This window comes from Lynx canadensis, chromosome C1 (assembly GCF_007474595.2).
Source record: "Lynx canadensis isolate LIC74 chromosome C1, mLynCan4.pri.v2, whole genome shotgun sequence".
Lineage (NCBI taxonomy): Eukaryota > Metazoa > Chordata > Mammalia > Carnivora > Felidae > Lynx > Lynx canadensis.
The window spans coordinates 3,963,055-3,979,660 of NC_044310.1; the positions used below are offsets into that span (position 1 = coordinate 3,963,055).

The 16,606-nt window shown below is 61.3% G+C and overlaps 1 protein-coding gene across 2 annotated transcripts in view; it reads right to left on the minus strand.

The window, feature by feature from the left end:
• ACOT7 (acyl-CoA thioesterase 7) overlaps nt 1-16,606 on the minus strand; it is a 100,733-nt gene that overhangs the window by 7,279 nt on the left and 76,848 nt on the right. For both annotated transcript variants that reach the window (XM_030326732.1, XM_030326726.1), the window contains exon 8: nt 9,383-9,567. In XM_030326732.1, the coding sequence (XP_030182592.1) occupies nt 9,383-9,567 (185 nt within the window). The remainder of the gene's footprint in view (nt 1-9,382; nt 9,568-16,606) is intronic.

Below are 16,606 nucleotides of genomic sequence, written 5' to 3' on the forward strand. Positions count from 1 at the left end.
AAAGCTCCTCTGCGGGAAACCACATTTGCCTTCAAGGGCGTGGAGCTGCCGGCGGGGAGAAGGGCGCAGGACCACAGGCCAGCAGCGCCACAGCCCGAGCACACGCCCGCGCCTTGGAGGGGGGAGGCTCAGACCCGGTGCATCCTCTCCCGTGGGTGCGGGGAGGTGCCTGCCTAGTGGAGGGGACGGTGGAGGGGTCGTGAGGAAGCCAGGCTCTGGGCTGCAGGGATGGTCCCCAGCTTCCCAGGGCAAGGTTCTCACACCTGTCGACCAGCGACCTGAGGAGGTGACACGACCGGGTGTTCTCTGTACACGTACGTGCCTGGGAGGTACTCATGTCACAGACAGCCTCAGAGACAGAACGCGCCAACTCCCAGCACTGCCCGGGGAGGAGGGCGGACGGCTCCGGGGGTCACCTAAGGCATCAGGTCCTTTGGAACTTCACACCCAGCCAGAGACACGGGGGTCATTAGTGCCCCTGCCCCTCTGCTCAGGGAGCCCCAACGGCCCCCGCCCGCTGGCTGCAGGGGCCGCAGATCTGCGTCCTCTCCCTCCTGCCAGCCGCTGTCTTCCGGGCTCCTTTCCACCGGAGGAAAGCCTGTGGCTCTTGGAGCCTAACAGCGCAGACCAAATGTTTTCCAGTTTGCAATTTTCTGTGCCGCGAGCACACACATTTGGAACTTGGCACGGAGGGCGAGTGACTAACTTCCACTCGCGGTAAAATCAATAGCTTGTCCTTTTTGTAATTAACGAATGTCTGGTGCGAAGAGGGTTTCCAGTGGTGACAGAACAGCTTCCTGTGAGCCTGAGGGACACAGACGTTCTTAATTAGGAAGCCACGCACGCTCCCTCTCCCGTCTTCATAATGGGAGACAGGAGGGGTCTGGGGACAATTGTGCAGGCAGTCAGGATGTCTTCTGATGACTGGGGCCACTCAGCATGGGCTCGTGGGGGGCCCCGTGTGTGGCCAGGCAGGGATGAACTTGGCATCCGGGGCCCCTAGCCTGGCAAGCAGCCGTGTCCCCAGAGCGCGGCTGCACCCACAGATGCGACCTCAGCAGGCCGGGCGGGCGGCAGAGTCCCTCACCGCCCTGCCTGATGGCCCACGTGGGGGGCTCCCCACGACCGCCTCCAGTGATGGCTCCAACGGTGACATTGCCTGTGTCAGGGCCCCTCACCCGGCGGCACGGCTCAGCCTCGGGAACGACGGCTATGCTGTGCAGAGTGGCCATGGACTCCCCTCCGAGAGGGCCCGGGAGCTGGGGACATCGGGAAAGGCAGCGAAGGGTGACGGCTCTGGTACAGGAGGCAAAGCAGGACTCGATCATATCGGGCGGCTTCTCCTCAGCTTCACCCAAGACACAGGAGTGGTGGGGGGGAGGTGGCGGTGGTCACAGCACTCACTCCTGAGCCAGCTGAGTTGACACGGCCGTCCCCACCGGACAGCAACGATAAAGATCGCAACTGCCATTCGCTGAGGCCGGGCCTGGCCCAGGAGGCATTTGCCGAATGAATGAATGAACGAATGATCGAACAAATGGAAGAGCGAAACAAGAGAGCCTTGATTCCAAACTGGCGTGGTGTTTGTGCTAAAGATTCAAACCAGCGGCTTTGCTCCAATGACACGCAGTCAGACGCCTTCCGTTCCCAACCAACTCAAGAGCTCAGACCCCTGAGGGGCTCAACAGGAGCCCCCGGTGGTGACAAAGGCATGACGGGGAGCGTCCGGCGCACCTGGGCGTGGATAAAGTCCCCGAAGAAGCACAGCACCTCCCTCCGGCTGGCGGTTCCGACTCACTGTAGCCCGAGGCCGCGCGTGCGTGCAGGGAGGCCCCTCTGCATCCTTCCTACCACTGGGGGCTCCAGAGCCTGCTTCTCACCTGGACCTTTGAGTACAGGGTTCAGGAGTGTCCCTGGATTCAGCGGGTCTTTGCCACCTTGCGGAGAAAGCACGGTGCCAGTACGAAGCAGTGTTTCTTACACCATCAGGGGCAGGCGGGTCTGTGTCCCCCCACGGGACGGACCGGCCATGAGCTTGTCCTGCTGAAATCCCCTTCCTCGGTCCTCCAGCCCTGGCCCCCGTCTGGTCCCGACCACCTTCACAGGCCTCTCCCCTCACTTACGTTCCAAGGTGGCCGCAGTGGAACCGGGGGCGCCCTGACCAGCGGGGGTCCCCTCCCTTTCCCCAGGAGACTGCACCTCGGCCAGTGTCGCCCACGGGCCTCCCCTCCTCCAGCCGCCTTCCTGGTGCCACCGGAGTCAGGCCTCACCGTGCCCTCCGAGGGCCTGCTTCTGGGTTCTCACACTCGAGAGAAATTAAAACAGCCAGGGGTCACCCGGATCTGAAAACATCACAACAAAGCAACGAGACCAATGTTTCCAGAGTAAAACCTACAAGCGTTTTAACAAGAAAAGGTGTGTCATTGGTGCCGTGGGCCCTTCCTTTCGGGTAGCTGGCTGTTGAATGTTAATGGGAGGGTGGTCTCCAAAACACTTGCTGTTCCGGCAAAGGGCCCAAGGCGGACCGGCAGGGACACGGTGGGGCTTCAGGGGACATCTGCAGGCGGCACAGGTAAAGGCGGTTGGAGGAAGAGCAGAGGGGAAGGCCGCGCTGGCGGGGACTGCCCCCTCTCACCCACACCCCCGGTTCTCACAGGCCACTAGAAATTTCCCAGCACCAACCACTGAAGTGACAGGAACGGCTTGGGGATGCGGGCATTTTCCCACCACGAGACAGAGTCCCTGTGAAGCGTCCGGAACCAAGAGAGAGAAGGGATCAAGAAGCTTCATGAAGTCCAGTCCCTGACTCACCCCTGCGCAGGGAGGGGCAGGGAGAGGCAGCAGGGAGCACAGGTTCCCTCGATAACGTGGCTTCTCACACCCTTCCAGAACAGCACCAATCCCGCCGCACTACAGTACATCTGAGTTTCTTCAATTGGGGAGTGAGTGAACATCATTCCAGGACATTGAGTGTCCAGGACGCTGAGGGGCCCCCCAAGCTGTGCCACTGGGGACCCCGCCCATGACGGTCCCTGGGTAAAGACCCACTTTCCTACAACCTGGGGAAGTGATGTGTGTTCCCTTGCTGCGTTGGGCTGTGCAGAGCAGGCCCGGCCGCGGTCAGGAGTGGCAGCCTCCTTAGTCTCCTTAGCTGTTGATGCTTCGTCTCAAGGAATGGGGCCATCGGGAGGACCCCAGCCCCCTGCCTGCATGCCACGTGCCTGGGGTCTGGCAGGGCACGGATGTCCTCTTCAGGGCAAAGGAGCCGGGAGCCTCTCAGTTAGGTCATCTCTGGGACAATTCAGAGAGGTCCTGCAGAGTAACTGCTCAGCCTGTGATGGCTCCAGTGGGGAAACGGAGGCTCGGGGGCGGGAAGGGAGCAGTCGTGGCTGGGGCTCAAGGTCCTACACTAGGTCCCTTGGACCAGATCAGCCATGTGACTTCGGTCAAGTTACCTCCCACCTCTGTCACGGTCACCTGTCTGCAGGATGGCAACAACCGAGCCTGACCCCCAGTGTGGGGATCCGCCAGCCCAGAAGTGAGTCGGCACTCCGTGAGCTCCAGCTGTCACCTTCCCAGGTGACAGGGACTGGCCCTGCCTGGACACTGGCCTAGGGGGGCACCCCCGGCCCCTAGAGTGGGTGCTCAGTAGGCGCAGAAATGGCTCCCGCCTGAGCACACGTTCTCCCCGTTCTCCGGCTGGGGCGAGCCTCGCTCGGAAAGCAGTCAGGCAGACTGTGCCTCGCTGCCTCCTGTTTCAACCCAGAAAATACTTTCTTGTCGCTTCAGTGGCTGACGACGGAGGCCTCTGCATCTAGGCACTGGCACGCTGAGTGACAGCCTGGTGAGCCGGGAGGCGAGAATCCACCAGCACCAGCCAAGGCCGTCTGCGGCGGGCCAGGCTCACTCGGTGGCTTGGGTTTTCTGGGAGCAGAGCAAACCGGCTTCATACCCTCTGCCCCACGTGACATGGCTCTGTAGTCGGGCCTCAGTTCGCTGGGGAAAAGGTTCCTCTTCCAGGGGCGCCTGGGTGGCTCAGTCGGTTAAGCGTCCGACTTCGGCTCAGGTCATGATCTCGTGGTCCGTGAGTTCGAGCTCTGTGTCGGGCTCTGTGCTGACAGCTCAGAGCCCGGAGCCTGCTTTGGAGTCTGTGTCTCCCCCTCTCTCTGCCCCTCCCCTGCTCATTCTCTGTCTCTCTCTCCCCCTCCTTCAAAAATCAATAAACATTAAAAATAGGTTTGTTTTTTTTTTTAAAGAGAAAAGAGTCCTTTCCAAATGATCCACGAAGCAGCTGTATTCGAGGGTTCTCTCAAAACGTGCACTGCCTATGTGCCGGGCTGGGTTCCCCCTTGTCCTGCCACCCTGCCCCGTGTCGACACACCCCGGTCACCGCAGGCCAGCACACAGCACCCCTGGCACCCCGCCCTCCACATTCTCCAGCCACACCTCCTGTCTCCCCGGGGCCCTTGGGGGCAGCAGCATCCCCATCTGAACCAGAGAACGGGAGGCAGGCGGGGGCCCCAGAACAGTGCTCCCTCCCTTCAACACAGAAATAATTTGGTTCTCCAGTTTCTAAAAAGAAACTGAGACGAAGAAGGGTGCTGGGACCAACCTGGTGTCAGGTCCCCAGGAAGCCACCCTAGCGGTTGCCACGGTGTCTCTCTGCACAGGCCACCTTTCCAGCCCTGCTCAGGGCCATCCGGGGCGTGCCCTCCACCCCAGACGTCAGGGTGCATGGCCACAGACAGGCCTTCAGAGGCAGGCAGGGCAGCAGTGGGGCCTGGGCCTGGCGTCCAGCCCGGCAGCCCAGCTCCATACTCCACATCTGCCTCTTTAATGATTAGCCTGGAAAGTGCCGGCAGCTGCTGAGCACAGCCGCCCCAGAATAAAATATTCATCAAGAAAAACTCCAAACAGCAGCGCTGCCTTCCGTGTCAGCCGGTCCCTGGAGATGGAAGCTAAAAATAGCTGACAAGGAGGGGGGGGCAGAGAGGGGAGGAGGCCGAGCGCCCACCACGGGCACAGGCACGTAGGCTGTGCGGAGCACACGCGTGTTCTGGGAGACAGACGGCACTGTGTCGGCGGGCCTCGAGTGCGCGCCCTGGAGGACAGGCCGGGGCTCCCTCCCTGCCACGGGGTGGGCCCCAGGACGTCTCAGTGAAGAATCAGAGACCATCTTTAATTCTGAAGAGATAACAGCCTGGATCAACGTGAGGCAGGAAGACACGGCCATCGCTAGCTGCTGGCCCCTCAGACTTAGGGGATTCGGTCACGTGCTCTTTGTTCAAGCACGCGTCTTTCCCCACCGTCCCGCTGCAACCCTGCCGGGCACCAGCACCTCCTCCTCTGGGCTGGCCCCCCACCGATGACGGACATCCCCGTCCCCCGTCACAGGTTTCTAGAAAGGGCACAGGCAGCTTTCTGCGCACACAGGCTGGCCCAGACCCGGGACTGTTTCCGATGTCCACGAAGGTCTTGGGTACCCACCCAGGGGGCCTCCTTGACGGCAGGCCACTCTCCATGGGAGACTGGACCTCCGGGGAACTGAGGCCCTCCTCCCGGCTGCAGCCCTTGTCTCCCCAGCGGGCTGAGTTCTGGGGTGCATGTGGCGTGGGGGCAGCAGGGGCGGCCTCGGCACCTCCCATCAAGCCCACAGCAGCTGCCGGGCTCAGGAGCGGGCGAGCCTTACAAATCGGCTCTAGCTGGCACTTCGGACTGTGCCAGAAAACCCTGTCAATTTGCATTTGCTCAGAATGAGCCCTTGCAAGATGAAGATGGGCCGACTCCTTGCCTGTCCTTACTCTCCTACTCACTTGGGGAGCCCCACGGGCCCCTGGCCACCCCTTCAGCTGACGGGAGGGAAGGGCCCCAGTGGTCCTGGGGCTGGGCCTGGCTGGGACCCGCTGGGTGGCCTTAGATGTGTTCCTGCCCCTTCTCTCCCGTGACAGGCAGCTGGCCACTGCCCCCAGCCCTCCGGGTCCCTGGTTCCTTTTATCCAGATAGTCTCTGGGAAATGGCTCCCCTCCCCCCAACCCCAGGCCCCCGTCCACAAGGCCACCGTGGAAGGAACCTACCTAGGGAACAACAGTGAATGCTGACCGCCCCCCTCCTGCTTCTTCCCTCATGACCCCCGCCAGGAGGGCTCCAGAGGGTTCCAGGAAAGGACAGCAAACAGCAGCTGACAAGCGTGGAGCTCCTCGTATAAACTAGCACACAGGACCCTCACCCACCCTCTGTGGCGCGCGCTGGGGCCGTCGCCATTGTACAGGGGAAGAAACGGAGGCACCCAGGAAGTAGGAGTGCGCCGGGGTCCCTGCCCCGAACCCTGGCAGCAGGATGCCCACACCCGCGCGCGTGCCCTGACGGTGCGCGTGCGTCCGCAGCAGTGAGGGGAGGGAGCCCCTGTGGTGTTCAGGGACCGGCACTTGCCAAGTGTCCAGCGGGGTGGAGGAATGTGGCTGGAGAAGCCAGCAAGCCCACGAGCCCCCACAGGCACCTTCCTGAGCCCCAGTCTGTGCTGGGCGTCCTGGAGTCACACATCGGGGCCGAGGCCGGGGCCGGATACCGAACGAATGCGTGTGCACCAGAGGATCCGAGATGGTGCCGTGCGCCCGGAGGTGGTGCGGGGAGGGGAGAGGGTCACCGGGCCGTAGGGCGGGGGTGGGGGGGGTGGGGGAGGTGGGGTGGTCAGGCTTTATCTAGGGTGCGGAGGGAAGGCCACCTAAGCAGGAACTATCTGAGAAACCGTGGAAGGAGCTGGCTCTGCACCGGTCTGAGGGAAGGCATCCAGGCAGGGCAAGAGCAGGTACGAAGGCCCCGAGGCAGGAACGAGTCTGGGGGCTGAGGACAGAGCCTCACCGGACCCCGTGCTGAGGGTGCCAAGGAGCTGCCGAGCAGACTAGGCAGGAAGGGGAGAAAATCTGATTCTGTTTCAACAAATCCACTTGGCTCTAGGGTGTCAGACCGAGGGCGGCAAGAATAGAGGAGGCGGTGAGCCAAGGGCTGAGCAGGGATCCAGCCAGGGATGGGGCCCAGAGACAGTTGGGAGTGGGGGGCCGAGCAGGACAGTGGACAGGGGGGCCAGGCGGGTTCCCAGACTCACTGAGAAAGGGACCACAACACGTGAGGACGAGTGGGGTTTTGGGGGGAAAGTTAATGAGTTCAATTCAGGATAAATCACGTTTGAGGCGTGTGTGGAGACCCCAGAGAGACGCGGAGCTGGCGAAGTCAGCCGGGGAGTGAGCGGTGACCACAGCGATGCCTGCAGCATAGGGCCTGGACCCCGCCGCCCAAGGATGGGGACGGGCACAGGGACCCGTCAGGGCCTGGTGTTCAGGGGCCACGGATGGATGGTCTGGACACGGCAGTCCTGTGTCAAGGGAGCACAGCCTTCACCGAGGCCTGGTGCGTGTGTCAGGTCGGGGAGACACAATATGGTGTCCCTGGATCTGGCCACCCTGCGGAGCCCGGAGGCCAGAGAGAAGAGACGTCAAGTATTCACCCGCGTGCGGCAGAATTCGGCATTTAGGATAAGGCACCGTGAGACGTGGGAAAGGTGGGACACGGGTCTAGGCCAGCAGCGGGCAAGGCCTGCGTTTGGGGGCCACGAGGAGCAGGCAAGGTTCTGAGGAGACGTGGCCCAAGACCCAGAGACACGGGGCTGCAAAGGTCAAGGCCAGAAGTGGCCAGGAGTGGGGATCACGCACGTGGGCCGAGGGCCGGGTGGGGTGGAAGCCATCCTGCCAGCCTGGAGGGGGAGCCCGCAGAGCGGAAGGCGTGTCCCAGCCGGCCGGGCGGAGCGGGAAGCGTCCAGCTGACGAGGCCCACGGGAAATGGGGGGCTGGGGCCCGTCTGCCTGAGGGGGGCTCCCGCCCCAGCTCTTGCCTTCCTTCCTTTCAGCCCGGTTAAACCCCCTTACCCCTCAAGGCCAGGTTCACAGCCCTCCCCTTCGCAGCCGTCTCTGCTCTGTCATCGGAGACATCTCTTGACCCCACCTGACTCACTGGAGGCGCAAAGGCAGAGGGTGAACCAGGGCCCTGTAGGCAGCCGAGGCTCCTGAGGACACGGCCACGCCAGGGGCCTCACTGCCACGGCGGCTTTGGCGAGCCCCCCCCCCCCCCCGCCGAAGCCTGAGTGCCACCCCCACGGGGCCTTGGGCGGGCCTCAGGCAGGCCACCAGCCAGGTGGTGAGGAAGCATGCGGGAGCCTGACTCCCAGCCCACGTGAGGAAGTGAGGTCTTAGCTGCAGTGTGTCCATCACAGAGGTTTCCGGTACCTGCTCTTCTGGAGGAGCCACGGGAGCGGGGACTGTGGGGGCCGCCAAAGTGCCAGGCGCTCGGAGACCCCACCCCGCCCCCTCACCCTCACCCTCACCCCACGGAGGGCAGGAAGCCCCGACCGCGGCCCCAGGAGAAACCAGGAGCAGCCTGAGCAGAGGCTCCCCGCCCAGAATGACGGCAAGTCGTGTGCTGGACCCCAACCCAGGCGCCGCGGGACTGAACGTACGACCCTCCACTGGTGCCTCAGCCTTGCTGGCCCGGGGGGCGGGGCGGTCCTCAGCTGGTGACGGGGCACAGAGGGCGTGCTACCAGGTGCCCGGACACGCTCCAGGCAGGGCACTCACTGTGACTGGCATTGCTAAGGAATTCGTGAGGCTTACTGTAAGACCGTCACTGTCCTCCACGGAGCTCTGGGAGTATCGTCCGCCCGTCCGCTCGTTTGTTCGATACGCAATTACCGAGTATCTCCCAGCCAAGCATCCTCACCGCACACCCACACCTTCCCCATTCACCCACCTTGAACCTCTGCTGCTTCTGGCTCCCTGACTCGCAAGCAGCCCCGTGGTCAGCACTGGTCAAGGTGCTGGGATTCCAGCTCCGGACCCTTCGGTGCTGTGGTGGCAGCCCACGTGTGGGGTTGCGTGACAACAGCCCAGCCCAGACACCTGCCATCTCTCTCTGCGTGCCCGGGGCAGAGCCTGGCCAGGCGGCCGAGGCAGGGAAAAGGTCATGAGGCCCCGATGCCCAGCCCCGTGGCGTAGGGGTCTGGCCTGGTCCCCGTCGAGCAGGACGCACAGGATACGGCTCCTGGAGAACCTGTCCCTTGGGAGAGTCCTCGGCCCCATTTTAGCTTGTGTGCACGGCACGAGGAGCTCCGGGGCGCCGTCCTCACCCCCAAGAAAGAGAGCACCCCCGGGGCAAAGAGCTGGTGAGGAGGCCGCCCCTGCCCCGTCTGCATGGACAGGGGAAGCCCCTCACGTTTGAGGGGCGGCGCAGCCAAGGACGCCTGGCCAGGGGGCAGCCAGGCCGGGGCCCTGCTCCCCAGAAGGGGCTCCCTTGACTCAGTCTCTCCTGGGCGCCCGGCAGGGCAGACGGTCACTCACCACGAGCTGGGGCACGGGCAGTGACTTGCCCTCCTGGCTCAGGGACACGTAGGTGAAGAAGGCGCTGGCTGCCCGGTAGCGCTTCTGCGAGTTGTCCACCACGGGGTCGGCGTCCACCAACACCTCGATTTCCATGGACTTGTTGCTCGTGAAGGTCATGCGCCCGGAGATGGTGATGACGCACCCTGCAGAGCACACAGCGCGTCAGCGGAGGGCACAGGCGGGGCGGCCGGGTCGGGTGGGGAGGGCACAGGCACCGGGGTTACCGGGGGCGTTAGAAGACGCCTGGTTACACGACATCACTCTAATGCTACGAGGACGTACAGATGACGAGACATCACAGCGCCTCATTAGTAGCGGTCCCTGAGCGGTCACCTTTCTCGGGAGCAGGTGTTCACTTTTGGCATCTAGGTGAGCAGTGAGCTGAGGGGTCGCTGGCCCCCTGCCCAAGCGTGGGTCTGTGCCCCCTGGGAGGGGCGGCGTCTGCTGGAAGGATGCCGGGGACACGCCTGCCAGAGGGCAAGGCCCCAACCTGCTTTCAGGTGGCTGCACGGTGAGCTGGCTCCGTCCCTCTTGCAGGAGCGTCGAGGCCAAGTCAACCCACACCGTCTACACTGTGGCCTTACTGGTGCCACGCGGCTGCCTCCCCGTGTTGGGCCAAGCGCCACCGAAGAAGCTCCTTCTACCTCCCCTGGTCCCTTCCGTGCTCCCCAGCCATTGTTCCTGATGCTGGTCTAGTGGCAGCCTCGAGTGCTTGGTAGGGCCAGCCATCACAGTGACCGGGGTCCTACATCCCCCAGAGCCACTGTGCGCACTTCGGGCCCTGCCCTCCTACCCTTCTGTCCAGCAAAACTACGTCTGCCCTGCCAGGCTCTCCGTCTCTCCGTGAGGCTTGCTCACAGGACCAGAGCTCTCCCCCGAGCCGCAGCCACTGCCTTCCAACACACCCATGGCTCTGTCCCTGGTCAGAGTCCCCAGGTGCTCACCACCTGCCTGTACCAGCGTGGTTTCGCCTGTTGATTGTGATAAAGTCCAAAGTCATACGTTCCCATGACACCATGCCAGGTGTCCCTCTCTCTCGACTTCAGCCCAACCTCCCTGAGCTCCCCATGCCCCTTGGGTCACGAATATCCACCCTGGCAGCTGCTTCCTAACCTACAGTGGCTCTCTTGTTCGTGGGCCCTCACCTACCATCTAGCCTTGGCCCTGTATCTCCTGGAGCCCAGTCTTTTTCCTATAAACAGACTTGACTTGCCTCACAGGGTAACTACGGGGAAGCACAAGACGGGCCACACGCTGGCCTTGTGTCCAGTCGTTATTATCGCCAGTGGTGGTGCTCTGGACCGTGAGGCGGCGCTAACCCTCGGGGACATCCAGGCGAAGGGAATATGCATGGCTTCCCCTCCACCAACATGTAGCCACAAGGGCTCCCCGACCCCCACGCCCCAGCATGGCCTCATTCCCGGCTGGGTTCAAGGAAATCCCTGCCCAGGTCTGGCATGTAATGCTGAGTCCTGCTCCCTGGAAGTGCTGGCTGATGGGGACCTTTGAACAACCCCGGGGGAGCCCCGACATCCTAGCTCCAAGGAGACAGGCCCCACAAGACATGTTTAAAGACCCAGGAAGACGGACAAGTCAAGACAGCGTGGTGACTGTTAGAGGTGAGTGTGTGGGCAGACCAGAAGCAGGAGCAGTTATTCCATGTTATAAAGTACCAGAATGTTCCATGCCACATTCAGTTTCATACTTACAGGGAGTGCTTCATGCCGTGTTACAGCCATTTCCGGGAGGGAAGGAAGGCCACATGGTCAGTGACAAGTGGCACTATGTGAGCTACAAGGGTAGAGTCGTGAACAGAGCACTCAGCATACACCTGTGCTGGGCTGAGACCAGGGAGCAGCACGTCAGGGTCAAGCGTCAGCGGGCAAGTCCTCCTGCCCTGGACGGAGCTGCCTATGTGACCAACAGGGACAGGCCACCCATAGGCTCGCCAGGCCCTGCCTGAGTTATGGGAGCCTCAGCACCTAGTGCACACGCAGGGCAGGTCAGGGGGGTATAGATGCCTCTCCTGGGGTCCCTTCTATCATATGTCCCCTCCACCCTCTGAGAATCTGTGCTTGCCATGTGTTCTCCAGAGAGAAACAGAACAGACTGATTTTGCTTAAGATTTCAGGGGTTCAGGAGACCCCTGAAGTGTCCTATCGTCCCCAAGTTGAGGGCCATGGTTTTTTTTTTTTAAGTTTATTTACTTCTTTGGAGAGAGAGAACATGTGCACACACGTGCATGTGAGCGGGGGGAGGGGCAGAGGGAGAGGAAGAGAGAGGATCCCAAGCAGGCTCCGAGTTGTCAGCACAGAGCCTGGCTTGGGCCTCGATCCCACGGACCGTGAGATCACGACCTGAGCCAAAATCAAGAGTCCTATGCTTAACTGACTGAGCCACCTGGGCACTCCAGAAGGCCTTTTTTTTTTTTTATTATTTATTTTTTATGAAAAAAAAAAATTTTTTTTGAAATGTTTATTTATTTTTGAGAGAGACAGAGACAGAGCTCAAGCCGGGGAGGGGCAGAGAGAGAAGAAGACACAGAATCGGAAGCAGGCTCCAGGCTCTGAGCTGTCAGCACAGAGCCCGACGCGGGGCTCGAACCTACGGACAGTGACATGACGTGAGCCAAAGCCCGACGCCCAACCGACTGAGCCACCCAGGCGCCCCAGAAGGACATGTACTGAACGACCCCATAGGTGCACATGTTCGGAGGAGGGTCACGCCCTGTGTCTGAGTGCACCTAGCACGAAGGAGGCACCCCAGACATGTCTGTGGGTCTACCACACCCAGCCAGGGGCTGTGTGACTTAAGGGGACCCGCTCACCTCCAGGGACCACCACTCCTATCTCATGTGGCCAGAGGTCACCCGGGGAGGGTGCTCACAGCCCAGAGAGTGGTGACAGCAGCCATCATGTGCAGGGTACTGGGAGACCCAGCACAAGGCTCAGCCTGGGCTGGCTCCCCCTTCCTGCCGATTCCTCGAGGCTCCTGCAGGGTGGTTTCTCACTGGATCCTAGAGGCCCCTTCACCACGTGGAGCCCGGGCAAGGCTGGAGAGCCACCATGTCGACATGGTTTACTGGGGAGCATGGGCCTTGGACACGAAGCCAGAGGCATGCTGCCCGAGTGGAGGCCAGGAGGCCCAGAGATTTCACGGAGATGGGGCGGTAAGGCTCTTTCCCACAGGGCTGGCTCATTCCATCTCTCCCCCAGTACAGGGGCAGGACCGCCCGAGACTGGGAAGGACCCCAGCCTGTGCTCCCGTCCGCCTCAAGTTGCCTGGGAAACTGCAGAGAGGGGTGCCTACCGGGCGCAGCAGTCACATGCTCAAAGGCTCTCCGTAGGGGGCAGCGGAGGCCGAGCGTCCAAAGCACTGACACATTGCCTGGGGACTTTTCCACTCGGTCACACGTCCAAATCCACCCAGAGAGTGGCTTGTTTATTTAAAAGACCAGGCATGGGGCACCTGCGTGGCTCAGTCAGTTAAGTGTCTGGCTCTGGGTCTCAGCTCAGGTCATGATCTTATGGTTTGTGAGTTCGAGACCCGTGTCAGGCTCTACACTGGCAGTGCAGAGCCTGCTTGAGATTCTGTCTCTCCCTCTGTCCCTCTCCCTCTCGTGTGTGCGTGTATGTGTATGCACGTGCACGCGTGGGTGCTCTCTCTCTCAAAAAAATAAAAAAGACCAGGCATGACCAGGTCAAGGGGGAAAACGGCACCTGCTGCTGGTGCTGGGTGTCACAAGCCCACCTAGGACAGGCTCCTGGTGTCAGGGCCGCTCTCCTGGCCTGGGGGACGGAGGCCAGGAGGGCGCACGGAGTAGTCCTCTGAGCTCCTGAAGTGGGAACGGCCAGACGTTCCCCAAAAGCGTCTCCATGAAAGGCAGGCTCTCTGAGGCCCGGTGCGAGCCCTGGGTGGCCGGCCATCCCCACAGGCTGCAGTGGCTGGGGAGGTCCCCGGGGGCAGGCAGCAAGCCGGGAGCCACACTGTGCTGTGGCCTCATCTGCAAACAGGCACAGGAGTAACGTCTCTCGGGGAAGTTGAGGAAATGGTGGGCTGCAAATGCGGCCATGGGGAGGTCGCCTCCCCACGTTAAGTATGTCATTGGGATGCAAGCCCGGGACAGAAATTTCCGGTAAGGTCTGAATGTCCTTCCCTAACAGTCCTCCAGGAAAAGCCACCCCAAACCAAGCACAGAGTGAGCCCACACAACGCCGTTAGTGTCTCGGGTGGAGATTTGTACCAACGTGGCGATGAGAAGTCAAGGTTAAAACAAATGGCGTTCTTCTTTTTCTGTAGCAGGCGCATTTACACTGGCCAAGATGCCACTTCTAACACTGTCTAAATAAATACAACGGGCTACTGCATCAGCAAGAGACATTTTACGTTTTCAGCGTGTGGGGAGCCCAGGGTAACCGAGCCTTAGAACCCTGCCCTTTCCCTCCGGGTTCCAGGACGTCAGCAGCTCTGCCAGACCTGACACTGAGATGTGACCGCAGCATGAATGGACCCTGCAGAGGGAGGCCTGGGCCACAGCTCAGCATCCCCAGCACGCAAGCTTGGGCCGAGAGGCCGGGACTCAGCGGCGCTCACTGGGTCCCGGGACATCGGTACACAAAGTCCCCTCCGGACCCGAGTTCCAGCACCAACTCTCTGTAAGAGGCTGAGATTTGCCTGGAAGCTCGTGGCCTCTGTCGCCTCATTGCTAATCTCCCAAACCTCAGAGGTACCTGGTAGCAGCAGCTGGGGGGCTTGGGTCACGTCCTCTCATGCTGCCCCGAAACCCCCAAGAGCTGACCCCCTTGTCGTTCCCCTGCGTTCTCTGAGAGTCCTGTCTACAGAGCTCATAGGCAGAGCTCAGAAATGACCTGTGTCAAGTGGAATGAGCTGACTTGGACTGCAGGTGCAGCAGTGGCCCCGGAAGATGTCTTAAGCCCCTGAGCCTGTGAACTACGTGACCGTCCGTGGCAAAGGGGCTTTACAGATGTGGTTGGGTTAAGGATCCTGAGATGTGGCGACCAGCCTGGACTATCGGGGGGGGCCCGATGTCCTCACAAGGGTCGTCCTAAGCAGACGAGGGGGCAGGAGCGGAGGGTCAGAGAGATGCTACCCTGGCGACTGTGGAGATGGTGGAGGGGCCACAGGCCACGGAAGGCAGGAGGCCTCTGGAAGGTGAACAGGCGAGAAACGGATTCTCTCCCGGAGCCTCCGGAAGGAACGGGCCTGCCCCCTGCCGGCTCCGTGGTGTTATCCCAGAGACCCGGGTTGGGCTTGGACCTCCAGAATTGGGACACAGCAGGTTTGCTGTCCCAGCCATCACATTTCTAGAAGCAGTCACAGCAGCCACGGAAAATTAATACAGCTATCCACGCAGACGCTACGCTGGGTGACTTGAATGTAAAATCCAGTTTCTTGGGGCCGCTACTGACGCTGCATCGTTAGTGACTATAAAATCAGGAGGGTGACACTTATAAAGCTCAGAGCGTATTATCTTGAAAGGGTCTTATCATACATTTCTAGCCCTTAACGTGACATTTCCATGTTTGAAGCAGGATTCTACGACAACACAAAGAGTCTAGAAACGTGAACGAAGTTCCAAGTAAAAACAAATGAATCCCAAAGACAGTGGGGCCAGGGTCCCAGCAGCCACACAGCCCCAGACCCCGTGGGCTTCTGAACGGAAGTCAGTTTGCTGTTGCATCCAGGGCCCGGGAAGTCAATACCTGCGTTAGTTTGCTAAAAAGTATCCAAAACGAAGGGACGGGACTGTCACGACTGTCGACTGTCTTGTAGTTTGTACGTTTCGGCCGTCCATGTGGCGGTGCAACCATCGGATAGATATCTAACTGAAGCTGGAGCTTCTGTGAAATTCCTCTTGTGAATTCCCAGAATAAAGCGGAGCCCCCTGCGTACCACCAAGAGGCGGGCCCTGCCCGGGGAACCCCAACCAGGCCCCTGAGGTCTGAGCGGGTGTCCCTGCAGATGGCGTGCAGAGAGCACCCTGGGACCACAGGCGGCCTCGCGGGGAGGCTCTGCACCCAGATCTGTAGTGATCCGCGGGGTCGTGGGGCCCTGCTCAAGGGGGCTCTGGGGCACCCGGCTTTGGGCTGACTGTCTATATGACTGTAGGGTTGATGGAAATTCCTCCCGGAACGTCAGACACCGGGGACGGAGTCCAGAAGGTCCAGAGACCAGCACTGCCCAGAACTTTCGGCGATAGTAGGATGTCCTTGCTCTGTGCCGTCTGATGCGGTGGCTGCCGGCCACACGTGGCTACTGAGCACTGGAAATGTGGCAGGTGCGACCATTTTCCATTTTGCTTACCTTTAATTAGGAGGCAAAGAGCCATGTGTGGCCAGCAATTGTTGCGGGGGACGCACAGGTGGGCGCTTCCCCCCCCCCCCCCAAGGCAAAGCCCCCCAGGCAAAGCCCGACTGGCACCGGAGGCAGGAGGCTAAGGTGCCTGCCTCTGTCTCAGTTCAGTGGGAAAAGGGCCCCGGGCCAAGGCCAAGGCCAAGGCCAGTGCCAGGGGCCGGACTCCCCTGACAGCGAGGACGCTCAGCCACGTTTTCGAGAGGCTGGAGAAAGCCAGGAGGTCCGCGCACAGCTGTGTGGGCCGGCTGCCACTCGGGCGGCCGAGGGAGCGTCAACGGTGAACGGCGCTGCACGTGACTGTCCAGGGGGGAAGCTCAGCACCGCCGAGGTGATGCCTGCGCCCGGACGCCTGCCCTCCCGGCTCTGGAAGGGAGCAGCCCTGCTGCACGGGCGGTTTCCGGATCGGAAAACTGGGGATAAGTATAGCTCCCGGGCCATGGGGCAGGCACAGCATACGCCCCACCAAGCGAGGCATAAATCACCCTTGCGACCCCAGCTCCTCTGTTCCCAGAGCAGGGCTGAGCCGCCCGGAGTGGCGCGGCCCAGGGGGGCCGGCAGGTGCCCGGCCCCACCTCCCACAGCCACTGCCGCGGCAGCGCAGCAGGGCCTGCGGGGATTCGGAAAAGAAAACAGAGGAAAAGAAAACAGAATAATACAAAGTTGCTCTTACCACAGCTGCGGGGCTGCCAAGCACTTCAAACGACAAGAACAGCTCAGCGCTCAAGCTCCAAAAAGAGCAGCGACAGTGTAGCTTTCTCAGAAAAGCACGGACATGGCGAAGTAACTTTGGCATTTCTTACATAACCG